This window comes from Vulpes lagopus, chromosome 22, assembly GCF_018345385.1.
Source record: "Vulpes lagopus strain Blue_001 chromosome 22, ASM1834538v1, whole genome shotgun sequence".
Lineage (NCBI taxonomy): Eukaryota > Metazoa > Chordata > Mammalia > Carnivora > Canidae > Vulpes > Vulpes lagopus.
Window position 1 is genome coordinate 22,093,474 of NC_054845.1, and position 25,364 is coordinate 22,118,837.

Sequence of the window (25,364 nt, forward strand, 5' to 3'; positions counted from 1 at the left end):
GGTTGGGGCAGACTTGTAGGACTAAGCTCTTAGCCTGTGGCTCTGATGTTATCTGCAGGCAGACAGTGTCAGAAAGAATTGAGTGAAAGAAACTGTAGGATGCCCACCCGGTGTCACAGAATGGCTTAATGTGTGGAAAACCTACTCTTCTGCTATCAGAGTGAAACAGAGAAAAACACACAGGCAAAATGAGTTTTTCTTCATACTATATATATATAATTCTAGTATTAAAAATAGTATTATGGTATTATATATTATAGTATTACAGTATATATATATATACACACTGTACTACAGTATATGTATACTATATATTATCTATGTATAATGTATTTTTTTAGACCTATCAATCTTGCTCATTAACAGATGCTTAAGACCTAGTCAGTGGGTAAGACATATAGTGATCTACTTTCCGACTCTGTCATGATCCCTCTTCAAGTTGTCTTATTTTGTTTTTTGCCTTTAAGCCCACTCATTTTTCCTTAAAAAGCATTCCCTCAAAAATCTTTCCTTTAATCCTACGCAGACAGGTAAAGGCAACCGAGGTCAGCCCGGCACAGGGGTGAGCACCCTCAATGGTGCTCAAAAACATACGGATAAATAAATTATTTGATACCTGCTCTTAAATCTTCACAAGTATTTATACAAGAGGTTAGAATCTAAGGGCTAGAAGATAACTTGAGAGCCACACATCCAATTCTCTCATGTAAAGACGAGGAATTAAAGTTAAAAAGAAAGGCAAAGGAGGGAGGTCGCCCAGTGCAGCACTCTTCTCCACTGAGAACAGGATTACCGAGAGGCTGCTTCAGGTAAAAGAACCCAGGAAAGGCAGGGAAAATGGAAAATCATCACCACCAACAGACAGGTTTCAGTGCCTCACAAATCAGTTCGTACTGCCTGATACTCATTCTCCAAATTAACAGAGACGTAATCTCCTAAGACCAACCAGAGTACTTGGACTATGTTTGATTTGTCCTATTTTTAAAAAGAAGAAAGAAGGAAAGCTCTCTGATTACGTGTCTCTCCTCAGAAGTCACTCTTCATTCAAGATGAGAATTCTTCATAAGCCTTCTCTTACATTACAGAATCTAAAGCAAAGTTTTAACAAACTGAGTTCTAAAACTAAGTTACTTTATGAAGAAAACCAATGGCATCTTACTTCTAAGAACCGGTAGCATCTGCTGTGTAGGAAATAAATGTCTGATGCTACTAAGGTGTTATACAAAATTGCCAAGTGTGCCTATTCCTGAAAAGCTTTAATACTTAAGAGAGAAAACATAATTTTAGTTTCATTTTTCTTATTTGTTTCTGAGAATACATTTCTTCTCAACATTCTCATGTCTTAAAATACAAGCAAGGAAAAAGGAAATTATTAAATATTATTTTTGAATTCCTTTTAGATATTTTTATTCACAGAACACTATTATTTTATCCATTTAAAATTATTGATACACCAGAGGATTAGTAAACTAAAATCTCTCAAATCTCTTAAGTTCAAAATTGATTCTTCTATTCCTCTTTCACCTCATATTTCTGGAGTATAAAACTCCTTTATAAATAGATCTGCCAAGATAGCACTTTAACAGGTAAGAAAAAAATGAAAAACAGTGGATTATAAAAAACAAATAATTCATATTTAACCATGTAGAAATTTCACAGACCCTCTCTCTGCCTACCAAAGAAATTCAGTCCAACTCCATTCTACTCCAAAGAAGCCATCCCTTCCTCCTCATGCAAATGGAAGCATCCCAACTGTGGAGACAGAAAGACAACAAACCCAGCTGGAAGCAGGAGGGTGTATCTGAATAACATCAGACTCTCTGGCACCCTTCTTACATCCCAGCTGAATATCAGTTGATCCAAAGTGTTATTTTGGTCAGGATCTTGGAAATAAAAACAATCAGAATGAGGTATCCACTCAACACAGAGACTGTACGTCTAATTTCTAACAAGGTCTTTTCTCTGCAGTAATAGGCAGATTTCAAAAAACAAGTCATTTGCGATATAATCTCAAGTCTAGAGGAAAGGTCAACATGAAATGTTATCAAGGATTGCTTTTTTAAGACTCAGGATTACAAAGACTGAAAGGTTAATCCTCTGGTAGTCTGTAAAAACTTGTATTTGATGTGCTAAAATTTATTTTAAAGATAGGGGATGACATTTTCAATTAAAAATAAGTCAAATGCTAAAGTCCTTAATACTTACAAAATTTACAAAATTAGGCACTTAAGGGAAAATTAAGGCTGGTAAGTAGTAACAACACACTCAACTGACCAAAAAAAAAAAAAAATCTACATCTAAGATTTAAGACAACAATTTCATACTCAGGTGTACCTATCCCTTAATTTATAAAGAAGTAAATGAAAAGAGTCTATGTGCATGTAATTTATATGTACACAATAATTTAATAATCATCCAGTAACAATACATACACTCAGGAAGATTTCATGTTGATCTTTCCTCTAGACTTGAGATTTTATCACAAATGACTTGCTTTTGAAATTATACATCTTGTCCTAAGTAAGGACCACAATAGCAAACGTGACTGTAAATCCTGGATTTTATACAGCATATCTAAGTTAAGACTGTAAAAAGCAAAGCCACCACCCCTGCTGGAACATAAATCATATTACTAACAGCAACAACAATTTTTATGAGTGAATGCTTCTAAGCATGATAAATTGTCATACTCATTTCATGAAGAAAAATACTGGTCCCTTCCTCTACATAGTAAATTTCTTAATGATGACGTTTTTAAAAATTCTATTCTCTGAATATAAATATTTCTGAGAAAACCACAAAATATCGAGGAACAGAGATGCACATGTTGGTAAGGAGCAGCTTACGCAAGTTTTTTCTTAAAATTTAATAATAAACTATAGAAAAAGGAGGCAATTAGAAAATGTGATTTAGCTATCATTAATCTACATCAAAGGATTATAATGATGTACATTGTGTGCCTTTCAAATTATTCTCTATTATAGGTTTCACAACAGAAGTTGAGAAATCTCTTTGACAAACTAGTCCCTTATTAAAAATCAAAGGAAAGTACTTTGCTACCATCTGTGCAACATTAACGCCTTCACTAAAGAATGATTATTTTGGAAGTTAAGAAGTATTCAGTTCCATTTAAAAAAAACAACAGCAACACAGCTATTCAAATGTTCATCTTCATCTATTATAAAAAGTCATAACATATATGAAACACTATGTAATTCACTCCAGAAAGACAAGCATCTATCTCTCTGGAAGCCATTTCTGGAGAGAAAAGGAAATTGTGATCAACTGAAAGCATAATCAAAGTGCTTTTTTTTTTTTATTTTTATTTTTTTGGTGGCACCACCAACACCAACAAATGCTTCACAGAGCCTGACCAGCACCTGCAAGGTCTGATTTAATATGATGGGAAGCAATATAAAAGACAAACTCTTAAATTTAACTCTATTAGTAGAAAGCAGATTATGTTATAAAGAATAAGGTAAAATTAATCCATAAATGGTTGTCAGAAAAATTTGTGACACACCATCTTTTCTCTTTAAAGTACACTGAACCGAGGAAAATCTGTTCGAGTATTTAGAAGCTCATTTTAAAAAGTATTACTATAAATCAGGCTTCTTTATCTCCAGCATATCATATACCATGTCCATGATTTGACAAGTTCTTCCTAATTACCCACCTTAATTATGGTAATTATATATTTTATAGTAAATGAAAGTAACAAGGTTCATTTGAAAGATAAATCGTGAACTACAGGGTTTAAAAAAAAATACAGATGTAGGAGATATCCAACCATCCTGCTTAATTCATCATCCTCAACACTAATTTAACAGAACCATATAATTTTCAAGCTAGACCTTATGGATCACTTAATTAATACCCTTATTTTATGAGATCCATTTCCAATTTCTTCATTATAAAAAAGATAAACCATTATTTGTCCCCAACTGTTTGCTCCCTCTACCTGTTCATCTAGTACATCTTATACAGCATGAGTTTTGGAAGTACTTGCTACATAAACTAACACAAATTCTACACAAGACATTCAATGCACTATAAAGAAAGAGAAATACCCTCAAACTCAAATACCCTCTGAGGCTAGTTTATTTTGGAAACCTCAGGAGGAAAAGGTGATGACAATGCAACTGCTAAGTAGAAAAGGCTCAGCACCATGTAATTTATATATCTGGACAGAGATTTTTATTTCAATACGCTTATACTCTAGATTTATCATTTTCTATAAAGGGAGCAAAGGAGGATGATAATCCGTTATAAAATGAATTGCTGAAACCAAAACCGAAGAATCTGTTTTAAAACTGTTTAAGTCTTTGGGATATGAATTAATAATAGGACTCGCAATTTGTCTCCAATTCAATTCAACAAATATAATGAAGACCTACACTCCTCCTGACAGCACTGAGCTAAATGATAAAACAGTAAACAAGAAAACTTACAGCATGACCTCCTTGCATAACCTAAGGCCTCAATTTCCTCACCCACAGAATAAGGAATTCAAGATGACCTTCCTGCTCCTAATATTCTGATTGTATGTTATCCAAACTGAAATTTCAACTCCTCTTAAAATAAGTAATGTTGAAGCCAGCACTGCTCAGTCTAGTCAGGACAAAAGTAGTTATTACTATAATAAGGAAAATGAACACAAAATGGCTTTCAAAAAATTAATCAACAGAATTCTCTCCCCAAACTCCACATCTACTTTTTGATGAGATTCTGAAAGACCTCAGACCCCACACAAAAACTGTTCTAAACTCAATGATTTTCCTAAATATCTTTAGTAATAATAAAATGTGGAGGCACTTCATAGAGTCCACAAATATGAAAACCATACTAAAGACTCAAACACTACCAACCACAGTAAAATTTCAGAAGAAGTACGCTAGCTTATTCTTCTCAGCACCCTAAAGAACCATACCAATACCACCATTATGCCATAGTTCACTACCCATCAAGAGTTCCCTTTTTATCAACATTAAAAACGTCACATTAAAAAAAAAAAAAAATAGGGATCCCTGGGTGGCGCAGCGGTTTGGCACCTGCCTTTGGCCCAGGGCACGATCCTAGAGACCCGGGATCGAATCCCACGTCGGGCTCCCAGTGCATGGAGCCTGCTTCTCCCTCTGCCTGTGTCTCTGCCCCTCTCTCTCTCTCTCTCTCTCTCTCTCTCTCTCTCTGTGACTATCATAAATAAATTAAAAATAAAAATAAAAATAAAAATAAAAATAAAAATAAAATAGTCACGTTCCTGTCCCAGGTTAAATTGTTTCCCTCACAAATTCATATATCCAAGTCCTACTCCCAGTACCTCAGGAGATGACCTTACTTTTGTAAAGAGTCATTATAAATATAATTAGTAAAAATGAGTAGAGTGGGACTCTGTAATGCAATACATCTTACAACCTTATAAAAAGGGGAAATCTGGGACGCCTGGGTGGCTCAGTGGTTGAGTGTCTGGTCTGCCTTTGGTTCAAGGGCGAGATCCTGAAGACCCGGGATGAATGAGTCCCACATCAGGCTCCCTGCAGGGAGCCTGCTTCTCTCTCTGCCTGTCTCTGCCTTTCTCTCTCATGAATAAATAAAATCTTTAAAAAAAAGGGGGGGGGGGGATCTGACACAAGCACTCAGACAGGGAGAACACCACAGGAACACAAAGACAAACCAAGCAGAGAGGCCCTTCCTTCACAGACATCTTTCCCTCACAGTCCTTGAAAGCACCAACCATACCAACACCTCAATTTAAAACTCCTAGACTCCCAAACTGGAAGAAAATACACTTGTATTTCTTAAGCCATCAGCTTACTACCACAGCCTGAGTATGCTAATATATCACCATACAGCTGGAGACTGGACTTGGATATATGAATTTGTGAGGGACTGGAGAATCAAATCAAAACCTCCTGACGGAATTCTCAGAGTAGCACCCAAATGGCACGGCCAATAATCCTAACAGACCACATGTCTTTAAGAATCTGATGAAGGCCACTTTGATTCAGACATGAACATTTTTCATACTGTACACTTAAGAGTTTAGGGGCACCTGGCTGGCTCAGTTGGTGGAACATGTGACTCGTGATCTTGGGATTTTAAGTTTGTGCCCCACATTAGGTGCAGAAATTACTTAAAAATAAAAAATATTAAAAATTTAATCCTCCCCCTCCACCCCGAACATGGCCAAAGATACATGGACTCTCTCTAATCAGCAATAGCTGTAGGGGTGGGGCGGGGGGGGGGGGGGAGGCAGCTCATACACTAATCTTTTTAATTAGAAAATTAACACTATCAGCCCTACCTCTGAGTAAGAAAGAAAAAAAAGACGGATGGACTAATCATGAAACTTTTCCTCACTCTTAAAAACATTTACAAACACAGAATTATTTTTTCAAAAAGGGAAGTACTTTTTGAAATCTGTATCTGTGTATAATTACATCTGCAAATAAGTAAAACTTAATTACTACAGCACATTTTATCCTAAAAAAGAATAGAGTCTGATAAAATGATCAACAGAGTCTGATCATTTTATTTATCTAAACTTTTCATAGGTAGACTATGATTTAAATTCTTCTTAAAAAATATAGAAACAAAAAATATATATATATATAGACCTGGTCAATAAGACTCAAAGTATTTGTCTTGTTTCTTTTTGTTTTTTAAGATTTTATTTATTTATTCACGAGAGACAGACAGACAGACAGATAGACACAGGCAGAGGAGAAGCAGGGAACCTGACGTGGGACTCGATCCCAGGACTCCAGGATCAGGCCCTGGGCCTAAGGCAGGTGCTAAACCGCTGAGCCACCCGGGATCCCCTGCCTCGTTTACCTTGTCTAATCAACTTCACCTTTGGTAGCTGACAATAACACACTGTGTCAGAAATCTAAGGTCAAAAGCTTTAAAAAATAAATTCAAGGGGATCCCTGGGTGGCGCAGCGGTTTGGCGCCTGCCTTTGGCTCAGGGCGCGATCCTGGAGACCCGGGATCGAATCCCATGTCTGGCTCCCGGTGCATGGAGCCTGCTTCTCCCTCTGCCTGTGTCTCTGCCTCTCTCTCTCTCTGTGTGACTATCATAAATAAATAAATAAAAATTTAAAAAAAAAAAAATAATAAAAAAAATAAATTCAACCATTTTATATGAATATTATCAATCATTCACAGCACCCTGCCAGTCAAGAGAAGGTTATCCTATAAACATAAGCTAAAATGACATGATCTGGTCAATAAAAAGATAATTTCAATATCTAATTATGAAGATTAAAAACCCTTTACTTTCTTTCCCCAGCTAATTAGTTCTCAGCAGAAAGCACAATGGGAAGATATATAGTTAATACAGAGTCTAAGAACAATCTGAAAAACATTAACCCCCATTTAAACAGAAAAGAAAATGAATATTAGATTTTTGCTCTTTCAAAATGTGCTCATCTAATTAATTCAGTCTGGAAAAGTGATGCACAGAAGGTTGTATTCTATCTTGTAAAAGTGTATTTAAATGAATTTAAGGACAAAATCACTTTTTCCATATATATTATACAGAAATTATATTAACTGTAAAAAGCAAGCAGTGTATGTAGTGAAAAGCGTCTGGACTGACATTCAGAAAAAATGGGCTTTATTTCTCCTGTTTCTGGTACTAACTACACATGTGACTCTAGGCAAGATCATTTAACCTCTCTGGACCTTGGTTTCTCTAAGTTATCTCTAAATTATCTGTCACTTCTCAAAATAACTGCAAACACTATAACTCTTAAAAATCTGAAATATGTCATCAGAATTCCTGAGAGATGTTTACATACTTTATGTGACCAATATGAATTCATCAGTTATTTAATGAAGAGAGACAGTGATATTTTTTCTCACCTGAAAGCTTATCATCATGTAGCAAATTCCGAAGCTTACTACAAAGCTGGATCATGCTGTCCAATTGTCTATTTATCTTCACATCTTGTATCCACGCTGGGGTGTAACACACTGGGCAGCCAGTTCCAATACAGTCACTTACACAATTACTTTAAAAAGGATTAAAAGAAAAAAAAAAAAAAAAAATATATATATATATATATATATATCAATGCATTCAGCAGAACCTTAATTCTAAGATACAGAGTTTGAACAGAATAAATGAAGTAAAGGTTGTTTTAACAAGCAATGAGTAAACATAAAATATCTGTTAAAATAATGTTTCTGAAAGAGTATAATACACACACATAAAATCTAAATCTAAAGTTGCTTAGGTAATTTGATATGAAGAGACTTTACTTTAGCCAGACATGAGTCTGCATAATTTTTCATGCAAATAAATCTATAGCTTCAGTAGGAGTACAGAGAGGGACATAAATAAATATATTTGATACTAAATGCTTAACAGCCATGCATCTCAACATTTTTTGTATGCACTGTGCTTCATAGAAAATTATTGCAGAGACTGGGAAAGGTATTTTTTTTGTTTTGTTGCTGACAATTGTCTAAAGGCTTTAACACAGTTTCTGAGAAAAGATACTTGGTTCTTTCCGATACTTTTATAACCTGCAGATTCAAATTACCTCAGGTTATCTGTCTGGGAGTGAAAGTCTCATAGTTGGGGGCAGTGGGTTCCTTGACTTTAGCGGTTACAAATCCTTAGCAAATCTGATGAAGATATAAAGAAGCTCTTGTAAAAAAAAAAAAAGGGGGGGGGGGGCAGGGCTCACAACTCCCCCTCCAAAGCTTATCTGTGGGTTAAGAAACCTAAAAAATCCACTCCTTCCTTAGCCTCACCAGAGGAGCTCCAGCAAGACTAAGCTAACAGCGATGCTAACAGTGATGAAAGCCACATCAATCTCCCCCAAACACATTCCTTTCCATGTGACCCACTCATCTATAGGGACAGAGGATTCTTACAATATGAGTGCTCCTTCCAGAAAAAGCCTGTGGCATTTCTATTCTTTGCATCTTAGATTCTGATGCAAAGTAACTCAATAAATGTTATAAAACAAATCTGTAAACCACACTAGAGCTAGGAAAGACCTTCCAGATCACCGCACTGCACTCAACAAATGTCAATTTTTTTTTTTTTTTTTTTGAGAGCGTGCATGTGAGTTGGGGGTTTGGGGCTAGAGGGCAGAGGAAGGAGGAGAGAATCTTTTTTTTTTTTTTTTTCTTGAGAGAAAGAATCTTAAGCAGATCCCACACTCAGCACAGAGCCCAACATGGGGCTCAATCTCACAACCCTAAGATCATGAAATGTTAAATTTCTGTAGCAAAGAAAGGAACTTCTTGAGAGTTTCTTTGCTTGTAGTTAGAGCTCTTAACTTAAAACCCCAACATATAAAAAGAGGAAACTGATTCCACAGGGGATTTAAATTATCAATTATAGTGTAATACTTAAGTATTTGAGGAACACCAGTGACAAGAGTCACAATCCACTCATCAAGAATCCTTACCTTATTTTCAGATGAAGAAAATGAAACCCAGTTAGGTAAGACACAGGTTAGTAAGATACCCAGATCAGTCTATTTTATACATTCTATAATGTTCATCTTATAACTGTTCTCAAATTAGTTTGCAAACATAAATATAGAATTCTGGGGAAAGAGGCTATTTCTCAATAGATCTGTGTAACATAGTAAGTCAATATTTTCCAAATGACCTAAGCATCATGTCAGAAAATCATGCTGGGTAAGAGACCCATTCAAAGCACATGATAAACCAATGATATTTAATGTAACAGAATACAAAAAGTTCATTGTTATCCTTCTAGATTCCACACTGTAATAAATCTAAAGAAACTAGCACTTGCCAAGTAATAGTGTAGTATCAAAAAAAGAATATCCATAATTATCTAAACAGGCTACTTAAAAATCCTTCCTTTTGGGATCCCTGGGTGGCGCAGCGGTTTAGCGCCTGCCTTTGGCTCAGGGCTCGATCCTGGAGACCCGGGATCGAATCCCACGTTGGGCTCCTGGTGCGTGGAGCCTGCTTCTCCCTCTGCCTGTGTCTCTGCCTCTCTCTCTCACTGTGTGACTATCATAAATAAATAAAAATTTAAAAAAAAAAAAAAATCCTTCCTTTTTCCAACTATGCACATGTGTAATACAAGACTTCCCTCACATACTGCAATCAAAGCAATGTATCACAACAGATTGATTACATAAGCAGGTATGAGAACCTACTGTCTTCTATTCAGCAAAACATAAAAGAGATTTGCATAAATAGAACACAGTCTCACTCTTCCCACTAGTTTTTCTTTGGTTTAGAAAACGGTTATTTTTTTCTTAAAAAAAGTGTTCTTTATGTTACCATGTAATAAGTTTATTATTGTTATTTTTAAGTGAATAGTATGTTTTAAATGTCTCGGTTTTACATGGTAAATACACACACACACACACACACACACTGTTTTACATGGTAAATACACACACACACACACACAAAACTGCTTTGGGGTCCTCAATTTTTAAGGGTATAAAATGATCCAAAGTCAGAAAGTTTGCATATGTCTGCCATATGTTTTAAATGATCTATTATCTTAAGGAGAATACACGGCCTACTTTTTATCAGGGATTGGCATGAAACTACCTTGAAACCACCACAGCGCTGTCAATAACATAAAAATATGTGCCCTTCCAACCATCCCCCTCCTCACCCCACTTCTAAGCTTCAGCTAAATTGGTATATATCAAACCATCTTTTAAAACTGCATGATATTTACAGCATTGCTCAACAGTTTTAGACAGCTTCAAATCTGCAAAACCCTAATTCTTGGCATCACATAATCAAAATGAACCAAAACTGCACTGTATCTATTCTTTCCTGTGTTCGTGTCATTTACAGATGACCACTTTCTCTTTTAAGAAGTTCCCATGCCTATCTTAATTTTTCACTGACCATTTTAAGCCACAGACCGCTTTAGAACCCAATTAAAAGTATAGGTCTCTCTCACACTCAACACACACACACACACACACACACACACACACACACACACACACTTGCTTTACATATAATTTCAGGGAGTTTGTTATGCTCCAGCAGATTTGTCACTCATATATTATATACAGTGAGTACATCAGCTGAAACAAATCTGCTTCCTATCAAGTAAGGACAGGAAGTAGCATCATTTTGTGAAGGGATCATTAGAGGCCTTTTGAAGGAGGTGACATCTGGGCTGAAATGTAACTAATGAAAAGTCAGCCTTACAAAAATGTGGCAGTAAATTCTAGATGGAAGAAATAGCCAGTGCAAAAGTCCTGGGGCACTGTTGAGTTTGGTGTGTTTAATGAACTAAAAGGAGAAGGTGAGTAGAACAGTGTGAGCTAAGCGAGAAGCGTGGCTGTAGAGGCAGGTAGGAATTGAGTCCTGTACAGGAGGGTCTTCTGGGCCTTAGAGTGAAGAGTCTAAGGCCTAGAGTTCATTCTAACTGTAAAAGCCACTAGAGGAATTTAAGGAGGGTAATGATAGGGATGTGATGTACCTTTTTTTAAAGATCGCTGATAAGAATGAAGAAAATGGGAAGGGGGTCAGTTTTGAACTTATTAGGAGGAGATACGGTAATAGGATCATGGCTTGGACCAAAGTGGCAATGGTAATAAATACAGAGAAAGTGGGAAAATTCAAGATTCAAGGCACATTTTGAGGTGGAACTAACAGAACTTCATGATGTGATAAGGAAGAAAAAGAGCAATTGGGTATTACTTGTGGTTTTCGCCTTAAGCAACACTGCTATGGGTGGTACCCTTTATTGCCGTGAAGATCACCGAGACAGGCACAGCAGAAGGAAGAGTGGCCGACAGGCATGTTCTGCACACGTCAAGTCTGAAATCCCGTCATCATCCATATGGAGTTATCAGGTAGGCAACAGGTACTACTTCCTATCCAGCTGGTGGGTCCCATATATCAGATCCCTATTTCCAGAAAGAAAATCGGGACCCCAAGCATAATTGCTTCCCACACATCCCAGCCCGGCAGTCACATAGTAAATTATTTTCATATGTGCTTAAACCTCGTCTTGCAGGTGTTCATGCCAGATAGTCATAGTCATAACTGAAATCATTAAAAAACTACTCAAAGGAGGCTACGTTAACCGTGTCTCAGACAATTAAACTAAGACATTCGGTCCTTGAATTTATTTCTCCAAAATAAGAAATAGAATGACATGAAAATCTGGTATTCTAATCCATAAGCCAGAGTTCTCATACTATAACATGGATATAATTTCACATAACTATTATTATTTGAATTGTGCCCCCCCCAAAAAATGTTGAGGTCTTTACCCCAGTACCTAAGAATGGGATCTTACTTGGAAATAGGGTCTTTCTAGATGATCAAATTAATATGAGACCATCGAGGTAAGGCTTAATCCCATATAACTAGTATCCTTACAAAAAGAGGAAGTTTGGACAGAGACAAATATGCACACAAGAGAGAATGCCATGTGAACATAAAGGTCAAAATCAGAGTGATATATCTACAAGCCAAGGAATGCCAAAAACTGCCAGAAGACAAAGCTGCTCCACCAGAAGATGGAAGAGAATCATGGAATAGTCTTCCTCACAGCCCTGCTTGACACCTTGCTCTCAGACTTCTAGCTTCCAGAACTGTGGGACAAAAAATTTCTGTTATTCTAAAGGACTCAGTCTTGGGCAATTTCGCACAGCAGCCCTAGAAAACTAATCTAACAACTGTAAGAACTAGATTTTTATAATTTGGAAAGTCTAGACTCAAAACTAACTGGAAGGAAAAAGAGACATACTTCAACAACACAACAGATTTTTCTCCCCAACCTTAGCAGCAAAACTACTTACTAAAGCTTTGCAACTTTGGACAAGCCATCCCCTTTGAGCTTTTACTTGTAAATTAAGACAGTTCTAAAAATCAAAATGAGAGAATATACAGTAAATTACCTGCAGTGTATGAGAGCTACCCAAACATAAGGTAATGTCAATATTATTGATTACATGATGATGACCTAGTAAAAAATACCATTACGCTAAGAATCAAGCCGTAATTACTTACCTACAGAAGATGTGCTCACACCCTCCTAAACACACAGGCTCCCTCAGAATATTAGAGCTGTTTGAAGAAAAGGAAAACAATCAAGACTTAGGTCATTGTTAGATCAATATTTTACACCCAACATTTCATAAATCCAAGGCCTAACACTACCATATTTCTCTTTCTCAAAGCAGAAGATACTAAGGATGTATTTATTTGAAAGGCTGTTACTACCTCATTAAATATTGTATCATCACACATCTGCTGGATTCAAATAGCTACTATCAAACTCAGTACAAACTGTAACAATTTTTATAATGCACATACTGGGAAAACACAGAGAGAAGCAACTCTGTGCTGGTATCTCTATATCCCTTACAGGCAAAACCAACCACTGGCTGCTTCTTTCAACTACTAAAACATAAAACACATCGTCACCTAATGACTCAAAAGTATAGACCATAAATTTCAAAATAAGACTTAAAAATAAAATGACCATATATTTTCCATATAAGAACATTTCTGAGAGGGATGCCTGGGTGGCTCAGCAGTTAAACATCTGCCTTTGGCTGAGGGTGTGACCCTGGAGTCCCGGGAACGGGTCCCACATCGGGCTCCCTGCATGGAGCCTGCTTCTCCCTCTGCCTGTGTCTCTCATTAATAAATAAATAAAATCTTTTTTAAAAAAAAAAAAAAAAAAAAAAAGAACATTTCTGAGAATGAAGGGATGTGGTAACTGAATAGGACACTGGGACAGCAGGTGTAAACCAGGGCTGACCTAGGAAAATCAGGACATCTAATCACTTTGATCCTAAGAATTCATGGTTTCCCAAAGAAATAAATACCCTGTTTTCTGACCAGTGTTAAGTGGCTATTTACATTTCATCAATGCCCTGTCAAAAACCCAGCCATTCTTTCAGTTCACAATTAGTTGACTATTTTCTACTTTAAGCAACTGCAAATAGGAATCATCAGGTTGACATTCTGCAGACGGAATGAGATTCATGGCATTGGGAGAGGAGAGACAGAAACACAATTATTGTCTATGGAAATACCTGCTACATTTGATAATCCTCAGAAAATAACAGTACTTACTTCTTAATAAACACATCAAGTCATTATTTTCAGAGGGTGTAATGTAGTGAGAGCAGACAGGAGAAATAAAGCTTTCAAAGGATGAACATTTTTTGTGCTTGGTTTATCACAGTAACCTTAGGACCTTTAGGTATTTACACCATTATTATCCAATTACCTCTGTATACATACTACATATCAATAAAAACAGTTTTCCACATTTCTTAAAAGATCAAAAGTATCACACTGCACATTTTAATAGATATGAACATTAAAGTGAAATTGAGCTTTCAGAAAGAATGCTAAAAACAGAGTACACACCTACAATGTTATCCTCAAAATACCACAATCGGTGCTCATTGACATTATAAAACCCATTACTTTTCAAAGACTCACAATATCTGATTTTTCTATCACACTACACAGATCACAGTGATAAATATATGACTTGTGACATGCCAGCCACTTTTGTGATTCTAGCAATTAAGATAATATCTGCTACACAATCATGCTCCTCCTGTAATTTTTGTTCATGATTTCATCTACCAAACCTAATCTCTTATCTCCTAATCAACGTATTAAATTCTACTTCATTACAAGCTCTGCTCTAAGATCTCTTAAGTGGTGGTAGTTCACATCCTCTATCACAATATACTCCCTATGTCTCTTTTATTCTATCACTGACCAAGCCTCCACCTTCAGGTTGCTCTCTACCTTGAGAGAATACCATTCAGTTCATTAGCTCCTTGGATTCCCTGGGCCACAGTTAACTACTTCACAGCCACCTTCACCATCACCCTATTTCCACTGACCTCTTAGACACTCACGGATGCCAATCTGTAATGCCAGACAGGCCTGACAGTCCACTCCTTCCTCACCTACTCTCAGGCTATGACTATCATAAAAAGACAGAGAGATAGGAGTGTCTAGATGGCTCAGTCAGTTAAGCATTGGACTCTTGATCTCAGGGTCCTGAGAGCAAGCCCCATGTCAGGGCCCCCCGCAGAGTGTGGAGTCTGCCTAAGATTCTCCCTCTCTGTCCGCCCCTCCCCAGGCTCGCTCACTCTCTCTCAAAAAAAAAAAAAAAAAAAGATACATAAATATGTCTTTATAAATTTACTTGATAGTTTCTTCACCTATGTATCTCTACCAAAGTGGCACATTATATTTTCAAGGAGTAAATAAATGAATAGGTGGCTATTCCTAACAATCTCTATGCTCTGAAATACCATTAACCTGACTGAAGATGAACTGTGTGAGCTTCTTACCACCTGGACCCTTTCCTAACCTTTTCACCCATAATTCTATCCCTCCCTCCAGGCTCAGAGGAGATCTCCTGCAGTCATTCTTTTTTTCTTATAATGCACTGCTCTATCTCTCCCTATGTCCCTTATCTTCTCTGTCCCCTAATATAATCTATTCTCATCATCATTATAGTCACCTTTCTTCCTCTATCTGCCTAAAAATGCACAGGTAGGTACTCTCTCCTCCACTCAAAAAAGGGGGGGTGGGCACTTTCTTTAGATCCTGCTTCTCACTCTACTTTCAACCCCAGCTCTTCTCTACAGATGTAAAGGCCTAACTTAGAGCTCTAGAGCAGTCACTGTCTCCTTATCTCCCTAGCTTTAACTCCCAGCACTCTGTTGAAATTGCTCCCAAAAAACACTTTTAGGCCTCATTCCCCCTGACCTTTCTGTGAAGTAACACTGACCTCAACTTCTTTCTTGAAAGTTTTCCTTCTGTTGAGTTTTGAATTTCCTTAGAGCACATTTACCTGCCTGTTTCAGCATTTTGTTAATGCCTCTTTCTTGTCTCTCAACCCAGGATGCAGTCCACAGCATTCAATGGTTTTCTATGGCAGCATTCAACTCAATGCCTTGATTCTGTTTCTAAACTTAAATGTCCTAAGATGAGTCTGAACACTTTATCTATGGTTCTGACCCTTCACCCCAGTAATGAGAAGCTATAGTGTGATTAGCAATGAATCTAAGATCTATGAACAATTGATCAATTGTACTAATTATTCTAATTACTGAGCTAGAATATATTTTGTTGTTAACAGATGAGGAAAGACACTGGGGACGCCTGGGTGGCTCAGTGGTTGAGCGTCTGCCTTCCACTCATGGCATGATGATGGGTCTAGGGATGGAGCCCTGCACCCAGCTCCCCGAGAGGAGCCTGCTTCTCTCTCTGCCTATGTCTCTGTCTCCCTCTCTCTCTGTGTCTCTAATGAATAAATAAAATATCTTTTAAAATTTTAAAAAGGCATTGGAGGAATGACTGAGAAGTATGGGTATGCGTGCATAAGGAGAAGGTAGAGGGGTGTTAGAACCAAGGCTAGGGGGGGATGAGGTCAAGTTCAAAAGAAGGTTAATGAAGAGTTCAAAGAGCAAATACAGACAGAAGATGGCATAGATCCAAGTCAAAGCCAGGCTTTCTGACAATGCCCAGAGCTTAGCTGAGAAGACACTCAGGAATAAAACAATTTCTATTATAATCAGTATCTATCAAAATTTTAAATGTACCCACTTTTAATTCAACTATTCCCCTGCCAGGAATTTTATCTTTTAGAGATATGTGCTTATAAAACTGAAACTTCAAAACACAAAAAATATCTCCCTAGACAGGAGAAATCTCACCAAGAGAGTCCAGAGATTAAGAAATAATAAAACTAAAACGTCATATATATATATATATATATATATATATATATATATATTCAAAATATATATATATTCAAAATATATATATATATTCAAAATTGCCTAAGACATCTCAAGGGTAACAAGAGATGCCTGGCCTTCAAAATAATGATTGAAAATTATTTTGTACTTCATCTTCCATATTAGAAAGTTAATAGATAATAAGAAAACTCATCTTTTAGAGTAGGAAGTTAGAAAGTGAACAATGTCTAAAATGGAAAAATTCAAGAAGTAGCAACAGAAACTGATCATTTGGAAATATAGGTGTAAATCTTCAAGAACTAAAATAAAGAGGTTGTATGTGGAGTATAGATGAAGCAAAACAATGTTTTCATATGTCTTTGCCTTACTTTGTTGACTATGTTCATGTATAATTTTAATAAAATATTTTTAAATGTAAAGGCCAGGGGACAAAGATATTCCCTCCCGCACAGCTTATTACAGCAAAAGACCAGAAACAACACAAGGTCACCTGCAATATAATATATACCCTAAGGGGATTATAATCTATATAGGTAATTATAATCTAAATAGGTAATCTATTATTTAATCTAAATAGGTAATTTCATAAGCAAAGTTACTATCTGACTTAAGAGAAGTACAAAATGCTCTAAAGTCCCAGAGAGATGGCATCTAGTTGGGGCTCGGGAAATCAATGCTGAAAGCGAAATATTTTGTATTGTATTCGCTTGATTCCCTCATCTCCAAATAGATTGTAGCCCTACAAACAAGAGGTCTTGACTTTTATGTTTTCTGAGCTCCCCAACACACTATTAACCTCCCTAGCATGGTGCTATGTGAGCGGCAGGATTCTGATAAATCCTTAGTGAATGAAGCAAATGGAAAACTACATGCAAAAATGAATTTATATTAACAATTCTATTTTATCCTTACCCTATTCTTTGTTTGATATACATATATATTAGAAAGAAAAAAATCCAGAAGAATAAGAAAAGACATTTGCATGGTAACAGGATTTCCGTACCTTGAAAATTCGGCTACTCTACTTTTTCCCATCTGCAGTCATATTTCTGTTACTTTACATGAAATTGATTTGGAAAGATTGGCAAAGTCAGAGGATTATAACTTAGGGAAGGACTAAGTAGTGAGAACAATTTTTTTTTTTTTAAAAAAAAAAAGGTCCTATTGATATAAAAATGTCTTTGCAAAGAAGAAAAGGAAAGTAAATTCAGCTGAGATTATAATACTAAGGCAGACCCATTTCTTAACAGAATGGCTCCCTAAGCTTCTATGAGATAAACTGTTATTTAACATTAGGCAACATAGCTAGCTACCACAGTGCTCTTACATTTTAGAAAACTGCCCAGTTATTTTAAGTGTGCACCAACACAATTGGTTAACAGGCTCTCCAAGCCAATCAAACAATTTCTTGTATTTATCTTCAAAATAAACAAAATTGTTAACAAGTAAGGGACATGAATAATGACACAAACGCATCTTTTTCTGTGTATTTTGTATGCCAGATTCAAGTCACATGGTAAAAATTTTTAAAAAATCATGTCTAATTGTTTAGTGTTAATAAACACTGAATAAAATCAATGAGCCAATACACCAAAAGCCAAATGGGCAATAGACTCCTATCTATTAGCGACTAATTAAAATAGGATCTGCTGTTATGAGACAGGTAAGTCACAGAGAATATCACGTATATCTGACTCAAATAGCACTCACTGGTTTATTCTGTCCTGTATTCTCTTTCTTCCAAAGCAAAACAGTACCTAGGTAACTGTTCTTAAAGCTCCACCTCTTCCACCTTATATTCAAATGTTGAGTTTCAAGGCTCATTCATCTTTGTATTCCCTTCCCTGCTCACTTCCAGAACACTATCTACACGCAGGAGTCTGTCAAAAGTGCACTCCCGGCCTCTTCTGTAAGTCCCAGACCCAACTAATAATAAGTCCACTTGTAAGACCATCCCCTATACTCTAGGAAACAGATGCTCAATGTCTAAGTTTCTCTGGCAGTCCCAAGCCTGTATAGCACTAGGTGTGTGTAGGCCTGTAGTGGGTCTGTGCCAGTTACAGTTCTAGCTCTAACCCCCAGAGGTAAAGACCTTTGCCTTCTACATCTACTCTAAGACCACAGTCATTACTTACTACAGGTAGTAAACCCCAGGAACCTATGAAGGATTCTTGGTGAGGCAAGTTAACCAGGTCCTTCTGGTTATTTCCACCTGCAAAAGCTTCTCAAATGTGATCCTAACCTAAATTCTTTTATCCATTAATTTAACAAACACAAAGAAATGTTGTGTCCAGCACTGTGGCTACAAATGCGAACCTGTCTTTATGAAATGTGTAGTATTACTGAAGGCTACAAGTATCAAAAAAATCAAAACACCAAAAGTTAGGAGGGAATCTGATACATACTGAACACCAATGCCCTTGTGCCCTTTTCTAGATGTACGTTAAACTTCAATAGCAAGTTTTACACAACAGAGGCACCTGGGTGGCTCAGTTGGTTAAGCCCCTCTGCCTCTGGCTTAGGTTGTGATCCCAGAGTCCTGGGATTGAGCCCCTGGGTCAGACTCCCTGCTGGGCAGCAGGGAGCCTGCTTCTCCCTCTCCCTCTGCAGCTCCCCCTGCTTGTGCTCTCTCACTCTCAAATAAATAAATGGGTAAGATCTTTAAAAAAAAAAAAAAGTTTTAAACAACAATGTGCATCCAATGGAAACTAATATTATAGAACCTACAAACTGGAAGGAGCCTTAGAAAGCACTTGGTCCACTTTCCTCATTTTATAGATGGGGACACCAGAGTCCCAGGAAAGATACATAAATTGCTTCTCCTTAGGAACTGTGTGAACCAAATGAATAGTCTGTTGTTGGGCCACTAATTGCTTTCTGATCTTTTTCTTTTTTAAATATTTTATTTATTTATTCATGATAGACATAGAAAGAGAGGGAGAGAGGCAGAGACACAGGCGGAAGGAGAAGCAGGCTCCATGTCGGGAGCCCGAAGTGGGACTCGATCCTGGGGCTCCAGGATCACGCCCTGGGCCAAAGGCAGGCGCCAAACCGCTGAGCCACCCAGGGATGGATCCCTGCTTTCTGATCTGACCCACCTGACTCACACTTCCTATTTATTCTACTGTACCTTTTAACATATTGTAATTAGCACATTCCACCTGTCTCCATCTGTGAAAATCTTTCCAAAGCCCAATTCAAAAGCCATAAAACTTTCCTCTACTGGCACCATCCAAAGTATTCTCCTTTGTATCTCTTTGGCCTTCATCATAATTTACTCCAAACTCTGTGTACATTTTATCCCTTATAGTTAAGCATGCTCCTTACAGGTTGAAAATGTCTCACCACATAGCACCACTAATGTACTGCCTCAGAGATGGCTTGTGGTCCTAATCAGCACCAGAGCAAGCCAAAGGAGTAATCATTCCATTTAAGGATCATTGGCCTATTAAAATGCTTCTGAACATTCAAAACTAATGAAGGCAAAAGCTTAATGCTGGGGTCAGGAAATCCATCCTGTATTTTACAAACATTCATATAGCACTTAAAACATAATGGGCACTGCTGTAAGTATCTTATAAATATTAACTCATTTAATTCCCATAGCCAACTTATAAGATAGAAACGACTACTAACTCATTTTGCAAATGAGAAAAGCATACAAAGATAAAATAATTTACCCAAAACCACTAAGCCACGATTTGAAGCCAACGTTCAAAATCAATGCTCGTAATAGCTAAGCTGTGCAATAAGAGAAAACAATCTTGATCGCCTTTACGATGACAAAAGACAATTTAGAAAAAAATCACCTACCCTAAAAATCACAAGATTACTTTTTTACTTTTGACTAAAAGTTAATTTAAAACATGCTACAGCTCCAAATTACATTGTAAGTAGAGGTCAGAGCCCCTTGCTCTAACCGTCAAGAGGTACCTAATTATTTTAATTCACAAAACAGTGTCATGTGACACTTGGGTTTTTACATTACAGCTCCTAATATTTTTTTCCTACTTCCTTTAGGATCACATTATTATTATGCTTTCTGCCAGCCTCTCAAACGATATGGTCTTCCTGTCTCATTTGTCCAAATCTTTAAATAGCTTCTATCTCGTTGTGAGGCTTGGACCTAACACAAATGTCACATCTGGCCTCTTGAAAAATTTCATCAGCTTCACCTTGGAGCCACACTTATGTTAAAGGTCAAGAAAGGATGCCCTGTAATGTAGCCAATCCACCTGCACGCGCAAGTAATGCTTCCTGCAAAATAGATTCAATGTGCTACACGAGACAGGTGACACCTGGGAACACAATATAGATGACAGCTGCAAGCTGAATGTGAGGGTAATCGGGGTAATCACTAGCCCACTGGGTAGAACTTTGAAACTCTGTAAAAGGGCATTCTGACACAATTTCAAATAATATGACACTGCTATGAATGGTGGGTCGCAAAAGCAAGAAGCAGACCATTGGAGTTGCTCCTTTCAAGCAATGATGTCAGGCAGCTACTAGGAAAAGGCAGAGGTGGAAATAATGTTTTTTCATCCCCCATGGGTAAGGAGCAACTAGCCACGCTATTCACTCGGACAGTACCAAAACACAGAGACATCGAGAACAAGACAAAATCATTTCTAAATATTGTGATATAAAATTTTAGAGAGAAGGATTTTTAAAGACTGTACCTGTTAAAACAGTTTGGCAAACTACAGCCTGTGCACCAAATCAAGTCAGTAGACTGTCTTTGTACAGCCTCGAGCTATGAATACTTTTTGCTTTTAATGGTTGTAAAAAACAAAAATAATAAAGAACAGATACCGTGGCCAGCAAAGTCTACAGTACCTACTATGTGACTTTTTATAGAAAGTTTGCAGACCCCTATATTAAAATATGCAAAGAAACAGGTGAAATTTAGCTATTCTGTCAGTGGTTCATATATTTTTTTTTTTTAAGAAAAATCACTGCAGCTCACCATTACTGTCCAGTCAAAAGAACAACTTGTATTAGAAGCCTGGACCTAGCTACTGATGTCCACTTTCAGTCCTTTGGCTCTTATTTTCTGCTCACTTCAGGTAAAAACTGGAAAAATCGTTGGTAGAGGATAAAAAGTGAAATTGGCTGCAACAGATTTCAGGACAACCTATAGATTAGTCTTACAAATCACCTATTTTGTCTTCCTCGAAACCATTCAGCAAGCAGGCTATACTTCTTTGTGTTTTTATAAGACAGCTATTATTTATCACTTATTCTATGACAACCACCCATACTCAACACTCTGCATGTACAATTTCATTTAGTTTCTTCCTACAGAATGTTAGTTTCATGAGGATTGATGGTTTTGTCTGCTTTGTTCACTAACGAAATGAATCCCCAATGCCAAAATAGCACTTTGCAGGTGCTCAGTAATATCTTTATTACTAACGAATCCTCATAGGTGGATGAGCGGAGTGATATTATCACTCAGACGGGGAAACTGAGGCAGAGAATTTGAATGACCTGGGCCACAGTGTCAAAGCTGGAACCTGACTCCACCACAGTCTAAGTGAAGCACTATGCTGCTGCCCTAGTGCCTTCCATACAGAAATGTGCCAACTGAATGTCTAACTTTTGTTGAACTAGGAAGGTGTAATTATAATCGCTTCTATTATAGCAACTAGCAGAGCCAGTTTTAAATTTCTTATACTCAAATAAAAATAAATAAAAATTAAAAAAATGAATTTCTTATTCTCAGATGGATGGCCCCTGTGCTACGAAAACACACACAACTCAGAGTGTCTCCATGAATTCTAGCAAAAGTGCCACTTTTCTAAGGAGTGCAATGACTTTGTAAAGGTTTTACAAAACTAAAGTGCAGAAGTCTCTGACAGTTAAGCCCATTTCTTTTTTTTTTTTTTAAGATTCATTTGAGAGTGAGAGAGAAGAGAGATGGGGGGGGCGGGGTGGGAAGCAGGGAGAAGTGCAGAGGAAGAGGGAGGACCTGAAGCAGACTCTCCACCCAGGGCTGGAGCTCAGGACCTCAGGTGCCAGCCAGAACCAAGAGTTCCACGCTTACCCCCCCCCACCGCCCAGGCGCCCCACAGTGATGTCCATTTCATTTTTAAAGAAAAAGCTGCTGTGTTACTTGTACTTTATGTACATCTAAGTTCTGCAGGTTGGAAATCAGAGGCGGGGGGGGTGGGGGGAGGGAGACAAATCAAAACAAAGTCCAAGAAAGATAAATGCTGGGCTACAAGCAGAGAGAAAACCCGCCCGAGTGATACCGATGCAGAAACGCGGAGCTGTGCACGCAGCAGGTGCTCAATCATTGCTTTTGCACGAAACGAAAAAGGGCGGCAAAGCCCTTCCCGCGTGTTAGAGACCTCCCTGCCTCCCGGGACGGGAAGAGCTCCAGGAGCAGCAGCGCGGAGCACCGGTCACGGCAACGGGTCTTCAGAGACAACGAAAGCCTGGAAGTGAGCAGCCTCCCGCGGTGCCACAGCACGAAGGAAAACAAGAAGCAAAAAAAAGTGACACTAAACAGCATCCGAAAGGGCTGGAGCCCGCAGCCGCACAGCCTGTGGGCTGAACCGAGGAAACGAGACCCTGAAGCGGCTCGGCGGAGCCCGTGCCCCGCCCTCAGAGGAACCCAAACCCTCGGGTCCCGAGAGAAGCGGTCGAGGGGCGGGCGCAGCCCCGGGCGGGGGCGGGGGCGGGGGCGGGGCGGGTCGCCGGGGTCAGCGCGCACCTCCCGCGGGGGCGGGGCCTGGGGCGGGGCGGGGCCTGGGAGGCGGGGCGGGGCCTGGGAGGCGGGGCGGGGCCTGGGAGGCGGGGCGGGGCCTGGGAGGCGGGGCGGGGCCTGGGAGGCGCGGCGAGGCCGAGGCCACGCCCCCGCCCGCCGGGCCGCCGAGGTTCCGGAACTGCCGTCGCGGCTGGGTTAGGGGAGGGAGGAGCGGCGGGAGCGCCGCGCGGAGGGGCTGCGAGCCGGCCGGGAAGGACGCGCGGGGGCCTGCGAAGGGGATGCCCGCTCGCCCCGGCCCGCGCCCCCCGCCCGCCCGGGTCCGTCCTTACCAACGCGAGCAGCGCAGCAGCTCCTCCAGCCGGTCGAGCGCGGCGCGGCTGTGGGCCCAGGCCCCGCGCCCGGACGGCTCCATGGCGGGCGCGGGACGAGGCTGGTTCCCGGAGCGGACCCTCGGCCGCCGGCCCCCCGGCATCGCCCCGCCTGGCCAGGGGTCCTCCCCGAGCGGGAGCCGCGGCGGGCGGGCGGGCGGGCGGACGTGCCCGGGCAACGACAGAGACGCCGCAGGCCTGGCGCCCGACCCCTGCCCGAGTGGTCCCGCGTCGGGGCCGGCGGGACGCTGGGGGCGGGGCCTGTGGGGGCGGGGCCGCCGAAGCGCGCCAAAGCCCAGGCTCGCGGGCCGGGGGGCGGGGCCTGCGGGGTGGGAAAGGGGGCGGGGCCTCCGGAGAGCGCCAAAGCCTGGGCGCACGGGCCGGGCGGCGGAAGGGGGCGGGGCCGCCGAAAAGAGCCAAAGCCCGGGCGCGCGAGTCGGGGGCGGGGCCTGTGGTGGGCGGGGGAAGGGGCGGGGCCAGGCCGCCCCGAGGGATGCGGAGGGCAAGACGAGCCCAGCACTGGGCTGCGCAGACCCGCCGGCCCTCGGTGGGACTCCGCGGATGGAAAGTCACAAGCCGAAGAGCTTTGCGCGGAGAGTAATCCCTAAGGATTGACTGTTTAGAGTGCCGTAAAGTTTGGAAGAGCTTTGATCGTGACCCTGAACATGCATCTTCTCTACTCCTAAAAAAGTAACTTTCTCCCCCACCACGACCTTTTCCAGGCTTTTTGTTTTGTTTGCTCAAGATGCGCCTACCGGCCACCTAAGAATCCTTGTTGATGACCTCATTAAAGGGGCAACACCTACTGCGCACCCTCCCACCTCCCCATCCAGTCCGCTGCCAAACCTCTGCAGCCCCGCCCCCACCCGGGTCACTCGGCCCCCCCAGGCCCGGAGTGTCCCGTAGGCTCCTGGCTGTGATCCCAGTGTCCACTCCAGCGCCCTCCAACCCTCCGCCCACACTGTAGCCATCGAAAACCTTTCCAAATAAACACCTGGTTAGCAGAAGCAGAATGGATAAAGCCTAAGTAAGATCTTACAGGGTGTGATGTAGTTTGGAGAATATAGGTGAGGTTTGGTGGGGTGACATCCGGAGGCCACGACCAGGGAAGAATTCTTGAGGCGTCTTTGATGCAAAATGGTGATTTTTATTAAACCTTACCCCGGGCTGGACAGGGGGGGCAGGAAGAGCTGCTGCCCTGGGCTCCTGAGAGGAGGCTCAGTATATACTTGGGAGTTGGGGGAGGTAAGGAAAAGGTTTTCAAAAGAATTTTTCTTTTTAAGATTTTATTTATTTATTCGTGAGAGACTCGGAGAGAGGCAGAGACACAGGCAGAGGGAGAAGCAGGCTCCATGCAGGGAGCCCGATGCGGGACTCGATCCCGGGTCACCCCGGGGTCACACCCTGGGCCCAAGGCGGGCACTCAACCTCTGAGCCACCCAGGCGTCCCTCAGAAGAATTTTTGTATAGTAAAGAGGACCCACAAGATATTGGAGGCCTTGCCTTTGTCAAGTTGAGGTTTTTCCCTCCAGGAAAGCATTTAACATT

General features: G+C 40.1%; 1 protein-coding gene across 1 annotated transcript in view; it reads right to left on the reverse strand.

The window, feature by feature from the left end:
- The window catches only part of BARD1 (BRCA1 associated RING domain 1), a 73,582-nt gene extending 49,519 nt beyond the window's left edge, over window positions 1-24,063 (reverse strand). Inside the window, exons 1-3 of the mRNA XM_041737186.1 lie at window positions 23,778-24,063; window positions 13,000-13,056; window positions 7,867-8,015 (exon numbers count right to left, since the gene is read on the reverse strand). Coding sequence (XP_041593120.1) covers window positions 7,867-8,015; window positions 13,000-13,056; window positions 23,778-23,920 — 349 coding nt within the window. The 5' untranslated portion in view covers window positions 23,921-24,063. The remainder of the gene's footprint in view (window positions 1-7,866; window positions 8,016-12,999; window positions 13,057-23,777) is intronic.
- Window positions 24,064-25,364: the final 1,301 nt, after the last annotated feature.